Source organism: Miniopterus natalensis, chromosome 13, assembly GCF_054644295.1.
Source record: "Miniopterus natalensis isolate mMinNat1 chromosome 13, mMinNat1.hap1, whole genome shotgun sequence".
NCBI lineage: Eukaryota > Metazoa > Chordata > Mammalia > Chiroptera > Miniopteridae > Miniopterus > Miniopterus natalensis.
This window is the reverse complement of record NC_142093.1, coordinates 15,315,620-15,333,038: the sequence shown is the minus strand read 5'-3', so window position 1 is coordinate 15,333,038 and position 17,419 is coordinate 15,315,620. Positions and strand designations below refer to the sequence as shown.

The 17,419-nt window shown below is 39.2% G+C and overlaps 1 protein-coding gene and 1 non-coding gene across 2 annotated transcripts; one reads left to right on the top strand and one right to left on the bottom strand.

The window, feature by feature from the left end:
• The first annotated feature begins 1,395 nt into the window (after positions 1–1,395).
• Positions 1,396–15,883, top strand: TSLIG3A (tRNA splicing ligase complex subunit 3A). Its single transcript, XM_016218919.2, has 8 exons — positions 1,396–1,524; positions 4,029–4,177; positions 6,299–6,433; positions 10,004–10,188; positions 11,164–11,244; positions 11,802–11,918; positions 13,845–14,012; positions 14,101–15,883. Exons 1-8 carry the CDS (start codon positions 1,472–1,474, stop codon positions 14,767–14,769), a joined length of 1,557 nt encoding a protein of 518 aa, XP_016074405.2. The 5' UTR covers positions 1,396–1,471; the 3' UTR covers positions 14,770–15,883.
• On the bottom strand, positions 7,311–7,415 carry LOC148091613 (U6 spliceosomal RNA). The gene has a single exon (XR_015715588.1). It is a non-coding gene; the product is annotated as a U6 spliceosomal RNA (small nuclear RNA).
• Positions 15,884–17,419: the final 1,536 nt, after the last annotated feature.

The following is a 17,419-nucleotide window of genomic DNA, read 5'->3' as shown; positions in this document are numbered from 1 at the left end:
TTTAACAAATTCAACTAGCTCTATCTTCCTATCTTTTCACATCCTGCTTATAAATCCTTATTTGAATAATCAAGTGGGAAGGAATATGGGATGGATTCACGTATGTCTCAAAATCCAGCCCTTACTGGTCTTACCATTTGGACAGATCATGAAGCTACTGACCTTAGTGTCCTCATTAATGTAACGGGAGTAATACTTGCTCAGCCTTATGATGATTGTGTAAAATAATATGGGTGAAGGGAGTAATACCATGTCAAGTACACACTAGCTGCATAAGTTAACCCCCCCCCCACACACAAACACACTCAGATGATGCAAATTAAGGATCTTAAAATAAGATATAGGGGGCATTTATCCACTAGACACGAAAATGTTTGAGAACTACAAAATAAAATGTACTGGGACCAATTAGAAAACTCTTTAATTAAATGCCTACACAATGCAACATTATGCCAATTTATGGTTCAACATAATTGTCCAAATATGCCATCACTGAAAACGAATTGCCAAATATGCCATCACTTTGAAAACGATTTTTCCATTTTTTCAATGATTTCTAAGCATATACCCAGCCAATAACTAAGTTGTCAAGAAATCGGAACCCACCGTGAAATGAATGTTACACCCAGGCAAACGTTGTCAAAAGCAATTGCTTTACAGAAAAAAAAAAAAAAAAAAAAAAAAAAAAAATTATTCACTGTTTAAAGGGCGTGGACTTAAACGCATCTAGTTCTTTTTAACATGGAGCGAAGCCCTCCTCTGCCCCACCCTCTGAAATGAGGTCCTCAGCCTGGGAAGGGCTGAAGGGCACCGAGCCTGCGAAGCGGGGAGCGCAACAACTTTCCGAACGCGCCGGGCAGCGGGAAGGGAACTCCTCCCGCCTGCAGCGCGGCCGCCCGGGGACCGAACGCGCGTCTCCGCGGCTCCCGCCCCCGCCCGGCCGCCCCTCCGCAGCCCCGAGCTCGCCCTTCCTCCCGGCCCGCGGCGGCCGGAGGGGGGTCCGGGCGAACGCTCCCGCCGCGGCCCGCGACCCAAGGGGCGCACCGGAGGGATCCCCGGTTCACCGCCAACCCCCGCAGACTCCCGAGGGCCCTCCGGCTCCTCCCCCGCCCGCCTCGCGCACGGGCGTCAACCGCACTCGGAGGGGCTTGAACGCGGCCCCCCGCCCCCCTGGCCGGGTCCCCACGCCCAGCTGCCACGCAGCCAGTCCTCCTGCCCTTCTTTGGGCCGCCGGCTTCACGAGTCCGTAATACGCATGTGCACACGCTGGGCCGCCGGCGAGCCTTCAGCCGGCCGGGGGCGGGGCGGGAGGCGGGACCAAGTTTCCTGCGCACGCTCGGGCCATGCGCAGTGCGGGGGCTGAGGCGCCAGACGTCGATTGGGAAGTTCCGGGGAGGCAGCGCATGCGCTCATGTTCGCGTTGCCGGCGAAGACGGGAGCCTGACGACTCGGAAATTTGAATACCACTAGCATGGAGTGCGACCTTATGGAGACTGACATCTTGGAGGCGTTGGAGGATCTCGGGTGAGAGCACCGGGGCGCGGGTGTCCCGGTCCCCGCACTGCCGCCTCGGCGGGCGCGCCTCGGGAGTCCCACACGGAGGCACCTGCCCGTCCGCGCCGCTCCGCCTGCCGCCTCCCTGAGGCGCCGGGACCCCGATGCCACGTCCACGGTCTGCCCTCCGGGTCAGGGCCCTCGTGTGGGACTCCCCTGGGCCCGCCGGGGCTCCTTGCCGCCGAGTTACCCGCAGCGCTTGTCAGTCACGCGTGTCATTGTCTGGGCGCCGCTTCTCGCCACCCCCTCTCGGAGCCGCTCTCCTTGCCCCCATCCTCCCGCTCTGCCCCCTCACTCTAGAGGTTGCCGAAGTTGATCCCCCGATTTCCCACTCGCCCCCCAAACTTCCTCTGGGGAGCGCCCCCCTACCCCACCCGCTTTCCCCGACACCCTGCTTTGCCCAGTCATCTCCGCGCGCACCCAGCTCCCGGAGCCGCGTGTCCGCGCCGCCGGCCCGCGGGCGCCCACCTGTCACCAGCTCCGGGAACCGCGGGCCGCTCCCGCGGCGCTGACACTCCTCTGAGCCATTACTGGCCCTGACTTACCCTTAGGGTCGTCGTCACCCGCGGAATCCCTGCGTGTTTGCGGCGCCTTTTGTCTCCCCCTCCCCCCGGCAGTTGACTGACCGCAGTTCATTTCATCTACGAGATGGGAATCGGGCTTCGTGTCCGACTTGGGTCGCCCAGACCGGAGCGCGCTGCTCAAACTTGAAAACTCAGAACCCCTTGCGAATAACCGTGGTTTCGGAAACAAATGATTAACAAGTGATTAAATATTTGGCTATAGGAAGCATCAGGCTCCACCTGAAGCCACCCCTCAGGGAGCACTTTCGAGGAGCACTTGCTGGGTGGCGGTGTTGGGCTGAGCACTTAGGGGTGCAAAGTGAGGTGGGGGAGACGTTCACACTGTTAAGAATGTGCTGTCAGGAGACTTGAGGAAGGCCCCTGGACTGCAAAAGGAAATGGAAGTCCTAAAAACTTTTTTTTTTAATGTTTATTTTTTATTTATTTTTATCCTAGAAGCTCCTAAGAAGTAAGGCTTAAGGTTAGTGTTCAGAGAGCTGTAGGATGAAAGGATCAGGTAGACCTTATTTAAATGTAGTCATTCTGCAGGGGCAGAGGTCGCCTAACAATTGGTGCTGGGTGCTGTCTCTCCCTTTATTGCTCTTTTACCCTCTCTTAACTACACTTTTCTTCTATTGGGTACTGTAAAAGTAATTGTTACTGTAATAATTGTGATCAAGTAATTAGTTAAGATGGGTTGTAATGTTAACCATGGGATTTTCTGAAAACTTTGCTATACATTTTAACCGTAACTACTGGGTTTGGTGGCATTCATTCATTAAAATTTAGCCTTAATTGATTGATGTGTGCTTTTAAAGGATTCACTGAGAAATAATAGAATTAAATGGCTACCTTTTATCTCTAATTCGGCACACAGTAGGAATTCAGTAACTGCTTGTAAAATAAAAGAGCAAAATCTAAATGTGTAACACCAGGAGAAATTTCTAATACGTGGTTTTAAATCTAGATGTGAGATTTATAACCTCATTTTTTTATGTAACACTTCCATTCCATTCAGTGTGTACATACATAATTGTATTTTAAAAGGATCAAGTATTGTCATTTCTCTAACTTCTTTATACCACTAAACATCAAATTATCTTAAGCATGTTTAATGTATCACCTTTAATAGCAGGATTTTTATTAATATTTTATTTAAAAGAAGATAAAATAATATTCTGAAGAATCTATATTTTAAAATTATTCGGAGAATGATAAAGTCTTTAATTATAGCTATATCCTAGATTGGGGTTCATTGTTATTATTGCCTTTTATGAATGTTTGAACATTTAGTAATTTTTTTAAAATTACATTTGAATCACTTACAAAGGGTTAGGTTTCAGTTGTACCTGTTCACCCAAACACCAACTCACCAGCAATTATTAAATTAAACTTGACATTTCTCTGGTACTAGTAGTCTTAACCGTCATTAATATAGAAAAAGGAAATAAATGATTAATTGGAAAGTTTTTGCTTTTAAAGAAGTAATTAAAAACCTAACCTAGTTTATTTCTGGAAAAATAATCAAGAAAAGATAACCTAAGTTTTATTTCTGAAATAGTAATCTATAGTAGTATAATTAGCTGTCACTTGTTAACCTGGTTTTAATCCTCAGTTCAGTTAAAGTAAGAAAATCTTGGTACAGTAGGAGCTTTCAGTAAGTGTATGAACTTGACATAAATATTCACCTATATTTTGAAGGGATAAAATGCAGTTACCATTTAGCTCATTTTTCTAATGGCTTGGTATAATTCTAATTCTTATTTATATTTGCAAGTTTAGAAATTGGTGATCATAACTTATCTTTATTAAACTATTGCTTATATACAAATAATACATAAATATATTGTGTCTGTAATATATTAGGTGTGATTTTATATTCTTCTGAAGTGTGATTTCTTAACTTGCCAGTTACAAGGGTCCATTGTTAGAAGATGGCGCTCTGTCCCAGGCAGTCTCTGCTGGAGCCAGTTCCCCTGAGTTTACCAAACTCTGTGCTTGGCTGGTGTCTGAATTAAGAGTGCTCTGCAAACTGGAGGAAAATGTGCAGGCAACTAACAGTGAGTAAACCTTCAGTTTTAGGTGCAAAATAGAAAAATAAAATTTGCATATTGTCAATTGAACATTGTCAGTACTTAAGCTAAAATTTCAAGTTCTTTGTAAATATAAAAAAAATTTACAAAGCAACCAAATTCTTTGCCTCATTGTTTTTAGAGACAGGTGTTTCAGAAGTTGAAAAACTAAAATATAGTCATACAACTGTTAAAAATTTGTGGAAGTTGGTGATACAGAAAAATGTAGACAAGTAATAGCACATATGAACTTTCCATTCTTTGTAAAACTTGACTTGCATGATCTTAAATTGGTGGCTAGCACTAGAAATTTGGATATTTTTCTTTTTAGACTACCAGATTCTAGAAGAATGTCTAAATATAAAGTAAATGCACTGTAATTGTTATATATAGGGAGAAAGAACACTTTACTAAGAAGTTTTCTGTATCATAAGAGGATATCACTAGACATACCACAACCAGATCCAATACCATCAGATTTATGGCATTGAGAGCTGTATTATATTTGCCATTTTTGTCAGTGTTTTAGCCATAACAACTATTGTTTTGTTGATTCTGCAAAAGAGACAAAGGTTTGGAACCTGGCACTCCACCGCCTGATTCCCTCCTACCATAGGTAAACCTATAATAGGAGACAGAATGCTCACCCACTGTTATGGAGAACTATATGCATAATCCCATTTTCTTTTTTCCAGAATTCCATTGTGAAGAGCTCACTCTTGCATGTTTAGTATATTTAATGTGTACATGTTAATTGCACCCAATTCTAATTTTTAAGGAAAGTATACTACAAAAGTAATGATAGCAGCAGCTTACATTTATTGTGCACTTACTATGTTCTAAGTACTTTACATATGTTAACTCAGGGCAGTCCTGTGAGGCAGGTATTATTACTCTTTTATACATTAAACAAGAAGCACAGTGAGGTTAAATACATCGTCTGAGGTCATACAACCAGTGAGTGATAAAGCCAGGATTCAACCCCAGCAATCAGATTTGGGAGCCAGTGCTCTTAACAGTGTCTCTTGACTTAACATTTCAGAGATTGTAAGAACTTTTGAACAAACATCTGTGCTAGATGGTAACTATTTATAACCTGGAACCCCTTTGTTCACATGAAACATTTTATAAAAGCCAACATATAAAACAGATAAATAGTGTAGCTGTTGTAGCTGAAGTTGAGAGGGAGTACTGTTAGCACAACTCTCCTCATCCTCCCAGCTGCCCCTAAAGGAGTTCTGTGGAACTCTGGAGTTCACAGAACCCAGTTTGCAAAACCTTGATAAGACAGTCTTCTCACTTTATAGATGAGAAAAGGTCTGAGGTCAAGTAACTCCCAGAGTTTGTCAGTTAATGTTTGCCCCTTTGTGATACTGAATAGAGAGCCATGAAAATAGTAAGAAGAAATAGCATTGTTTGTCCTTGGTTCACCCAGTGCACTCTATACATGTTATGGGGATACAGAACTACAAGTCATGTTCACTACCTTCAAATTTAGTCTGGAAACTAGAAATGTTTGGCACAAATGAAACAATTGGATATTAGTGGTAATGAAATGCTTTACTTTGTGGTTCACAGGGAGAGGAAATCAGTATGATAGTACTTGGGGAAGGTTTCATCAAGGAGCAAGACCACTAGGCTTTGATGGATAGGTGGCATTTGATAGAGGAGGGGAGGGGAGGGGGCATATCCATCACAGGAAATAATTAAATGTAAGCAGAGAAGTTGAAATTCGACTGACCTAGGACCATGAGGAGACTGGCCTAGCACAAATAGAAGGAATATTTGTGGAAGTAGTAAATAATTACTTTATATATAATAATCTGCTGGGAATGGCAAAGCAGAGAGGCTATAAAGATCTTTAAAAGACAGAAAAATTAGGTTAGGTGAGGTAGAAATTAGAAAGCCATTAAAGAGTCTCAAATAAGGCAATAACCTAATGAAAGTATTTAAGAAATTTGTCAGTGGTGTGAGAAAGGATAAATTAGAAGAAAAAGGAACTTGTGTTAGGAAAATCATATTAAAAATTTCAGCATGTGTGTGTATCTGTGTATACTAATGGGGAAAACAATCATTTTTATTAAGTAAGATTATTTTAATTCTTAAAAGGCCCGAATGAAGCTGAAGAATTCCAGCTTGAGGTGAGTGGGCTACTAGGGGAGATGAACTGTCCATATCTTTCACTGACATCTGGGGATGTGACGAAGCGCCTTCTGGTTCAGAAGAACTGCCTCCTGTTGCTCAGTAAGTTCATGGCTACTAGAATGTAGCTATTATGTTCTATTTATGTTTTCCATGACTAATAAACTAGTTGTTACTGTTCTGTATCATTATGGATTTAATTCAGAATACTACTTATTTTAAAAAAAACGTCATTAAATTTCCAGCTTAGAAGCTATTCATCCTTCTGTGCACTGGTAGCAGAGTTGTTTTGTAATTGCTACTCTTTTATCATTTAATTGGAGGTACTCAGGCTGTTGTGCTTCACCTACTTTGACCAAAGGTAGTGCTGGAATGTTGTTCAAATGTGTGATGGTTACATCTTGGTGTTCTGGACTGGAAGCACATTTTAAATAGACTGGAAAGCAGTGTGGGAATAATGAAGTTCTTTTTTAAATTAAAATAGCTTGTCTTGTTTCTTTGTGGTTGGGTAATTGTTTAAGGGTGTTGGTTTTGTTTGTAAATGTAAAATTTTCTGCAATGATATTTGCTTTGTTTCTGTACTTACTGATCATTGTGGGAAATAAATTATAAAAATTCTTTCCTTCCATATTTTTTCTATACTAACTACTATTTCTCTCTTCACCCTGAAAAACAGTAAGTAGACTCACAAATTTTGTTATCTTGAATAAACTCTCCAGTAAACTCAACCAGTAGTCTCAACTCAGAATTTTCATAGCATTCTGAGACACATTCAGATTAAGCTTTGGTTAACTGAATAGTATAGTTTTTATTATGACAAACACAACTTAGAGGATTTTAAAAATATTTGTCTTTACAGCCATACTATGGTTTCTAGAAAATGCTACAACTCTAATTTTTAAAGTTTAATTTAAAAAAGAAATATGTTCATATCCATTATACTTAGCACTAATTATTCCAGAATCACTTTTTTTTTTTTTATAATATGGGACGCTTCACGAATATGCATGTCATCCTGCGCAGGAGCCATGCTAATCTTCTGGTATCGTTCCAATTTTAGAATATGTGCTGCCAACGCCAGCACCAGAAGCACTTTCTTCACTTCCCCATTGTCAGATGATTGTTGCTGGGGGGCTGTGCCCCTAAGATCAGATACTGCTTTAGATACTGATATTGCTGCACATGGTTTTTGTGTGCATGCGTTCAGCAACCCTCAAATCGTAATTTCTGTTACTGGCTCAGCCACAGTGTGCTCAGTGATTCTTCCTTGGCAGCACTGTTTATCTCTACCAACACCTAATATTTGGCACTTAGAATATGTTATCTTACATGGCAAGACAACAGCTGTGTGGAAAGGTTAGCAATAACCCTGAATAGCCACTTCTTCCAAAGAGCTGAGAATTTGGCCTTTTTAGTGCTGATACTTATAAAACCCACTTTGAATATAAATCTTTATAAAACACCTTTAACTCTTTCCTCTTTCTTAAGCCAACTGCACAGAACATGATTCTTTTGAACTCAGGGTCAATATTAATTGACTGTTTTAATGTGCTATCACCTCAAAAGCTTTTCAAGAATATGCATCTATTTGCTCCTCAACTGACTGAGTCAGCTAAAGGTCACCCTGCTCTCTGAGTTCTTCACACACACACGCACCCACTACTTGCTTCCCTCTTAGTCTCTGCTTTTGCTGTTTCCCCTTTTCTAAAAGATTGCCCAGTTTGTTTCCTCTCTTTCATGCTAATGTTTATGTACATGTCCTCATTCTCTGCTTGCTCCATGTGAATACTTGTCTTTCCAATATCAGTTGTCACATCTTGATGCTATAATTTTACTTACTTCTAGCCCCCTTACCTTTCTGATTTGAATCTTTTAATACATTGTGTTTTGAGGGGGGGAAATAAACCACCCTCATTAGAATTGTTAGTAAAATAAAAGTCTTAGAATAAGCAGCTGAAAAATTCATGTCAAGTTAAGAACTATTTTAGGTGTTCATTGGCCTTTCTGGTTGTTAGAACATTGCCCTTAGGTTAAATAAGTCGTATCTAAGTTTCTAGTAGATGATGAACTATTCACCTTTTTAAGCATTTATTCTTTATTCTTTACTGGATTTTCAGTAGAAGTAATCGTTTTTGTTTGTTTTGTATTAAATACCCAGTCAGTGCCTTTCCTAGTACTTTGAACACATCAGCTACAGTTAATGCTTTTTGATAGTAATTGTATTGGTGAAGTGATTTTGTGAATGCCTGAGCCACGTTGTCCTAAATTTAGAGAACACATTTATTAAATCATATAACATATGATTTTCTAGAACAAGGGTTGGCAAACTTTCTTAAAGGGCCAGATAATAAATATGTTCAGCTTCATGAGCCATAATCTCTGTCACAACTCTTAACTCCACTGCTGTACCGTGTAAGCAGCCATTGACAATATGGAAATGGCTGAATGTGGCAGTGTTCCAGTAACACCTTATTTATAAAAACAGTGATTATTCTCATGACAGTGGGATTTTACTGTTTTGATCTTTTAACTCACATAGTTGGCTGTATGGAACACATTAAGACTTTATCAAACCCGTTTAGAATGACCTTTCCAGAAACTTAGCTGTATTTGTTGTTCTAGAATAGCAGTTGGAAGCTTTTCAGAAATGATCTGCCAAAATTATGATTCCTATACTTCTAGCATTACACCTTGGGTATAATGATCATTCAGTACTTCTAAACTTAAGAACCCAGAAAATGTCTTTTTTCAAAACTAATATTATCAGGAGGTTCTCACTTTGTCACATACCTGAAATCCTGAGATCCAAATGATGACTAATCATCTTTTATAAAAATGTAAATGTCCTTGGGAAGGTTAAAGGAATAAGACTGATTATTGATACCGTCACCTTAATTACCTGAAGCAGATTGCAGCCCTCATTATACCTGACCAAAATTAACACACGGGATGATACTGATACGAAAGGACTCTGCCAAGAAATGATTTGAAAGTTTTGTTGTTGCTTTCATAGGAGTGTGAGAATGAAGAAAGTAGGGGGGAAGGGAATACAGAGAAGAATATAGATGGAAGAGGGGGCGTTATTTTGAACAGCCAGAGGGTGACATTAGGCTACTGGAGACCATAAAAAAGGAACTTTGGGGAGTTTAGTGCCTTCCCCCTTCTCCTATAAGTTAAACTCTGCTTAAAAATGTTGTTTCACGCCAGCTCTCAACAGACTTCCTAAGTATTGGGAGGTAAGAGGAACAGATAGTTCTATCACTGGTGCATGTCAGTGGTGAGAAGTAAAATAAATAACCTTTTTAACTGTCACCGAAAATTTGCCACCTGCCACCTTTTGCAAATTTGTCAACAGATGCCAACCCCTGTTCTGTAGATTCCTTAATAGCGAAATGCAAGAATCCAGATTTTTAGATGTGATCTACCTTTTGGTTTCAAAGAATCGCTTATTTTTAAATCACCCTTTAAATATATATTGGTTAAGTACCTGAATTACAGAACCAGTTTATGTGTTATGTCATTTGAGGTAAAAATGGTTTTCCTTTCTTGTTTTTGTCCATTCTTGCAGCTTTAAAACTTACATATCATTAGGTCTATAGAGTTGTGACTCCAGACTTATGACTATTAACCGTAGCTGTATCTCATTTTGAAATCTTATTTTGTTTACTTCAGCATACCTCATCTCAGAACTAGAAGCTGCCAGAATGCTCTGTGTGAATACTCCTCAAAAAAAAGCTCAAGAAGGAGGCGGTAGTGAGGTCTTTCAAGAGTTGAAAGGCATATGTATTGCTCTAGGAATGTCCAAACCTCCAGCCAATATAACTATGTTCCAATTCTTCAGCGGGATTGAAAAAAAAGTAAGACCTTTAGTACCAGATTGTAGTGTATTAAAGGCATAGTCCTACATTTGTTAATTTCTCTTAATGGGAACCTAATGTGCATATTATTAAGTAATTGTTACTAAATGAGTTTTGGGTTTTAAATCCTGGATGCCTTAAAGAGAAATTAGTATTTTAGTGTTTTTCTGACATGTTAGCATGTTTCTTTTTCAAAAAGGAAACTTGACACTTTGATTTATGAGCTGAAATAAGCTAGATATAATGTAAAAGAATTAAGTCCTTTTAAAAATTATTTTATCATTGAACTTTGATGCAATTACTTTTAAAGTCTTTATCATCGTTAACTGTTGCCACCCTCCTCCCCACTGACTGGGCAGAAAGGATGTTAACGTTCTTGGTTCTTAATCCACTCACTCTGAGTCTTGCAAGTTTCAATTGGCAAATTAGACTTCTCGACTGCTAAAGTCATCTAGTACGTGAAAATAATTCATGCCACACATGATCAACAGTGAGGAGGTTTTTTATAATTTATTAGGAACAAGCAATTTTAATAAAATTAATGAATAGAAGCGAATGATGTTTGCTCTAGCAGAGTTACTCTCTGTATGCATGGTACAGAATTGGTACATTTGCATTGTGGGGCAGATGGACACCATGATGCACAAATCTGGCTGAACTCTACAGGGGAGCAGCAGTATATCCATAGTCCCTATTTTTCTGTGTGTTCATTCATCCATTCAGGAAATACCCATTAAGTGCCTACCATTGTCAGGCACTGCTGTAGGTGCAGTGAAGAAATCATGCTTCTGTAGGCACGTGAGGAGAGGGCAGTGAGTGTCTTTATTGTGTGGGTCTTGTACATTTCAAAACATCCTCCATCTTTGCCTCTGTCAGGAATCTTCTGATGGCAAGATATGATGGGACTTGGGAAGATGAGGAGGATATGTGTAACTTTTAGACTTGTTTATTCATTCATTTATGTTTTTGTGTCAGTTAAAGGAAACATTAGCAAAAGTTCCACCTAATCATGTGGGAAAGCCTTTATTGAAGAAGTCATTGGGACCAGCCCACTGGGTGAGTAGCGATCATCTGGAGTGAAATTGCAAGGAACCATCCATCTATCTTAAGATATTTATGTTGACACGTACAGTTGGTGCTTTTTACGTTATAGTTTCTGATATGGAGTTTCGTAGGTGGACATCCTTAGAATCATTTTTGTGAACCTTAAGATTTGTGCAGCATAATTTTATTTGTGTAAGATTAGAAACACTTATCTCATAATTTGTAAATATTTCACACAGCTGATTAAAATAAACAGAAGTTCGGTATGATGCATGTTTCTAATTGCCAAATGGGTTGCCTTCAAGCCAAAAACATCATTGGGCTGAGCTTCACACAATGGATTATGGGAAAGCTAAATGAGAATTTTGTATTTTACATATTTTTATTATGTTTTGAGACATTATTTTGCATATCATTTCCTTAATTTATTATAACTTATTATTTATTAAATAACTATTTTGTGCTAAGTACTGGGATTCACTTATGAATGAGACAGGCAGTTTCTGCCCTTTTAGAACAGTGGTCAAGCAAATTTAAATTCTAACTTCTAAAAAAAAATTTTGTTTCAGGAAAAGATAGAAGCAATTAACCAAGCCATTGCTAATGAATATGAAGTTCGGAGAAAGCTGCTAATAAAACGTTTGGATGTCACTGTCCAGTCTTTTGGTTGGTCTGACCGAGCCAAGGTACACATTAAATAATTTAGAAGAGCAGAGTATTTATAGACTTGATCCTTAAGCTTTCCTAGTACAGTTTAGATACAGTGGAGACTACAAGAGAACTATATAGGCAACACTCACAGGAACCTTTTTCTAGTAAGTTGCTGAGTAGCCGTTCTTTCAGCTATTTAGCAATAGTGAAAACATGTATTTTTCAATTTTTAAATATTGTTCAACAAAACTATGTTATAGACCCTACTTAAAGGAAGTACCCATATGTGAGAGAAGTGGAGAGAGTATCTGAAAATTACTAAAGTAATAAATTTTAAAATTATTTTAGGCTAACAATTTTATTGGATTTAGAAAGAGCAAATATCATGATTTATAGAATTGGAGAGTAAGAATTTTATTGGATTTAAAATTATACTTTAGGCTAACAATTTAATTTCATTGGATTTAGAAAGACCAAATATTATGATTTATAGAATTGGAGAGTAAGACTTATTTCAGTTTAAATTAGATAATCCAGGTAGAGGTCTTGGTCATTCAACAAGTGTTTATTAGATATCTACTGTATGATTAGTAAGTGGGAATTAATGGGCTGTGTTTAATCTAGGTGACATTTAAGATTCTGTTGAACTATACAAATTACTTTTACAAATCTACTTTTTCATTTAATGGAATTTATGAACTGATACCTCACTTTGAAACTTCGTTTTAAATTACTTGGTAGAAATTACTTTCATATGCACAAAGTAAACTTTTATCTCACATATGAAATTTGTGCAGTTATATCGCGCTTTGAAATTGCATATTAAATCAGTTTTATTTGAAACATATGAAACCATTTTCTCAAAGGTGTTTGTTTCCATTCAACAAACATTGATTGAGCACTTATTTAGGTACAATAGTGACTCTTAAGAAAAATATAAGACATTCAGGAAACATTACCCAGACAAACATAGAATGACAATCTTTTTATTCTTTTAATTATTAAAGAAATTTTTTAAAAGTCACAGATCTCATTGTCTTAACCACAACAGCTATTGACATCTTTCATTGTTCATATATATCATAGTGAATGTACCTTTTTACATTCTATTTTTTCATTTAATGTAATCCAAATATTTACCATCAATATTTGATTACCTGCATATAACCAAAAGACTTAACGAATATTTTTGTTCTTGTGCTGACTTGCTGTATGTTGTAGTTGTAGCTGTTGCTTCCAAAATTTAGTAGGTAGGGGATTGTTGCTGTTTCCCAAAACATACGTTACTTTAATTTGCACTTGTTGATTTCTATCTGGAAACAATGTTTATATTTATTTGAACTCACATTCTCTTGTGTGAACTTTCTCTTTATTTTTTTTATCTGTCATTTGTGGTCTTATGTTTGAAATAGATTTAAATGACTTGTCCGAGTTTTCTAATTTCCCAGTGATTTGTCTTTCTTATTAGATCTAACAGCCTTAATCATTAACTGACACTTCTACTAAATAGTTATGGTAGACCCTTTGTTCTTATTTATTATTTATACTAGAGGAAAGTATTAAATAGGGGGATCACTTTTATAAGAAATGTATCATGTTATTGTATTAGCAACGTAATTAGTACAGGTTAGTCACAGCTAACATTTTGACCTCATAATAAGCAAAGATGGGAATATTAAAAAGCAAATGACCTTTTAACCTTTTTTATAGCTTCACAGTCCAAAAGGGCCCCTTTCCCCTCTGGGCACTTCCTCTCCTTTACCCCTAAAACATAGACAGCTGTACTATAATACAGTTCTTGATGAGGTTGGAGCAATGGTGAGTATATAACTTCCCCCCTCCCATCTGGAGCCTAGTAAAAATTCTTGTCAGACATTTTGGAAATCTTGAACTTACTTAGTATGAGTGTTTCTGTGTCATTTTGAAAACTGACATTTCTTTTGAATACTTTCTTTCAACAGAGTCAAACAGAGAAATTAGCAAAGGTTTACCAACCGAAACGTTCAGTCTTATCTTCTAAAAGTACTATTTCTATTGCTCATCTTTTGGCTGCAAGACAAGACTTGTCAAAGATTTTAAGGACAAGTAGTGGTTCTATAAGAGAGAAGTCTGCCTGTGCCATCAATAAGGTGATTAGCGTACCTTTAATTTTCTTTCAAATACATTTATTTCTGTTTACAAAATAAAGTTGTTTAAAATGTCGCTGTGGCCCTGTAGGTGCTGATGGGCAGGGTGCCCGACAGAGGCGGCAGACCCAATGAAATCGAGCCCCCGCCCCCGGAGATGCCGCCCTGGCAGAAGAGGCAGGACGGCCCGCAGCCGCACGCGGGCCGCGGGGGGAGAGCGGGCCACGAGCCCTCGTTCGGAGGACGCGGCGGCCACGAGCAGGACGGAGGGCGAGGTGGACGCGGGGCGCGTGGCTACGACCGCGGCGGCTACGACCACGGCGGCCGCGGGGGAGGAAGAGGGAGCAAGCATCAGGGAGGCTGGACGGACGGAGGGGGCGGCGGTGGCTACCCGGACGCTGGGTATCGCGACGCGGGCTTCCCGCCGGGCGGCTACCATGCTGCCCACGGTGGTGGCTACCAAGGCGGCGGCTATAGCGGCTTCCAAACCACCACGTACACGGCAAGTGGATACCAGGGCGGTGGATACCAGCAGGACAGCAGATACCAGGATGGTGGGCATCATGGTGATCGCGGCGGCGGCGGCCGGGGAGGGAGGGGCGGGCGCGGAGGCCGTGGCGGGCGCGGAGGCCAGGGAGGAGGCTGGGGTGGGAGGGGGCAGAGTTACCACCAGGGGGGCCAGTTTGAACAGCATTTCCAGCACGGAGGTTATCAGTATAATCACTCTGGATTTGGACAGGGAAGACATTATACTAGTTGAGGCTACCGAACCTTACATTTTGCTAGAGCTCAAGTAATAGAAACTTAGTTTAAGAATCCTGAGTCCAGTGTGAATTTCGAATGTGAGACCACAGGTGGCAGGCAGATTTCTGCCTGGCACAAGCATTTGTAGGTCTTCATTCAGTTCTGTTGGGTTTTTTTTTAATGGACTTACATAATGCTGTTTATTTGAGAAACACACATCTCTCCTTTGTACAAAGAATTTTTTTAAAGGTAATGAAAATTGCCTTTAATTGACCAGTAGACTAATTCCACAGTCAGAACATGCATACTTTTTTGAAGAAGTTACTTGAATAAGTAGTTTTCATGTTTTCAATATACAGTTTTGAAAATGAGGATTCTCCTAGATTTTTTTAGATTTACAACTAGGAAGCCTTCCTCATATTAACCCATTTATATGTGTTTTCCTTATACTATTCTAATGTCTATTTTCCAAGCACAGTTTCTGCCGATTGGTTTTTTATTTGGAGAGGTTATGCCACATTTGCTTCATGATAGAACTTTTAGGTCAGTTCCTATTAAATGAGCTCTTCTGCAGATAGCACATTCAGTAGCCTTATTCTCTTGATGGAATATTATACCACAAGCTGAACTCTGAAAACCTTGAACACGGCCAAAATCCGTCAAGATTATAAAAGCAAACTAAGTTGTGAGTCTATAGTACACATAGGCATTTAGTTAAGTATAGCGATTCAAACTGACCTGCATTCATTCAAAACAAGTTCCTCCTTCAACACTATTTTTACTTGAAATCTGCTAGAAGAAACAGCAAACTGAAATTTGTTTTATGCACGAGTTAATACCACTGGCTCAGCAAATACAAGTTAGTTTGCTTTGGGCAGGAGACTTTTTTTGTAACGGAAGAAATGCACTACAGAGAAAGAGGAGAGATTTTTGCTTAGTGCAGGAGGCCCTTTATTATTGCTGCAGAAAACAAAAGCCTGGCTGAGTTGATGTTTTACATTGTCCTTTGCTGAAATCTACATGACGCTTCTCGCTGGGTTTTTGTGTACTTAAACATTGTCAAGCTGTGAAAGAAAGTGGCTGGAGGTGTGCTGTGTGTGAAAGGTGAGCAATAAAGTATCTGTACGTTCTCTCTGGTTTGAGTTTTATTTTAGCGGCTTTTTAAATGGAATTATTCTGTATAATTGCTTTGAGCTTAGGAGCTAAGGCCTGTGTCTGTCTGTCTGTCACCTCCACCCAGAGATTCCTGAGTGTTCCCTTAAAACATACTTTGTGGTGAAAGATAACCTTTACCCTAGAACCTTAAATAAATTGAAATAGTTGTTTCTAAATTTACCTTTTACTCTTATAGCTAGAAAGCATCATTACTCATATATGGCCACTGGGTGTAGCTGTTGCTACACAGTGTATTCAGCAAAGGTAAATTATGGCCCCAATCTTTTAGGGATTTTGTTTTATACTCTTTCTCCATCCTTCCTGAGAATGAGGGACATTTTCCTTAAAAGGAATGGATTGGAATTATAAATATATGTTTGTAAAAAAGAGAAATAGTATTTCCTTTTCTACTAAATTCGGTTTTTAGAGTAAGGAATCAACTTGTCGTACCATTAAAAATACTCTATTTACTATTGAGAGAAGCACATTGTTTTGATAGCTAAAACCATTTTTGAAAGCCTCCCTAAATCATTTTGTTAACTTTACCTGTGGGTTAGATTTTTCAGCTAGCATCACCATTCTAAAATGTTCAAACTTGAAAACAATTTTAAAAACTTATCATTAAAGATTTTAAGTTCTGTCTTGAAAGTTTTAAGTTTTGGTCTCTTTGTGCTGTTATAATGTTTAGTATTATTTCTTATTAAAAATAAAATTGTCAAGGTTTCATATCTTAAGATACCACATTTACCTTAGCACTTACCACATCTGTCATAGCCTCAAACTCTGCGGTATATCTAGTGACTGTTGCATTCTTTTGACATATAATTTTTATTTATTTTTATGATTAATAGATTGCTCTTCAAATATGAGCATATAAGAAAGTAAATGAGCCCCACTGGCATGGCTCAGTGGGTTAGTGTCATCCTTTCCCCTTTAAGGTCAAGGGTTCCATTCCTGGTCAGGGCATGTACCTGGGTGGCAGGTTCAAGTACCGCATGCAGGAGGGAAACAATCTATGTTTCTCTCTCTCCCACCCACCGCCCCTTCCACTCTCTCTAAAAATCAGTGGAAAAAAATATCCTCGGGTGAGGTTTAAAAAAAAAAAGGTAAGTAAGTGATATATTTCTCCATGATGACTCTAAAATTTATATCTTCATTTTCTGCTTCAAACTAGAATTTTTCCCATTGTGGAACCATAAAAGAATTGTCTTTTACTTTCTCTTTGACATAGATTATGTTCTCTAGAAACAGGGTATTTCAAGCCACAAGTTAGTTTTGTTATTTTCAACAGAGCATGCCTATCGATCTCACACACATTCCCAACCATAACTGGCAGTGACTAATAATTCACTGGAATCGGGTATGTGGGAATTCCTAGAGAAACAACATTTTAGGAGGAAGTATTTGACCTGAAATCTCAAAATATTGTCTCACACTGACTGAGACAAACAGTACCTTTGTCAGTGCTTTGTTTCCTCCCTATACCAGGAACTAGAACAGGATGTCAACAC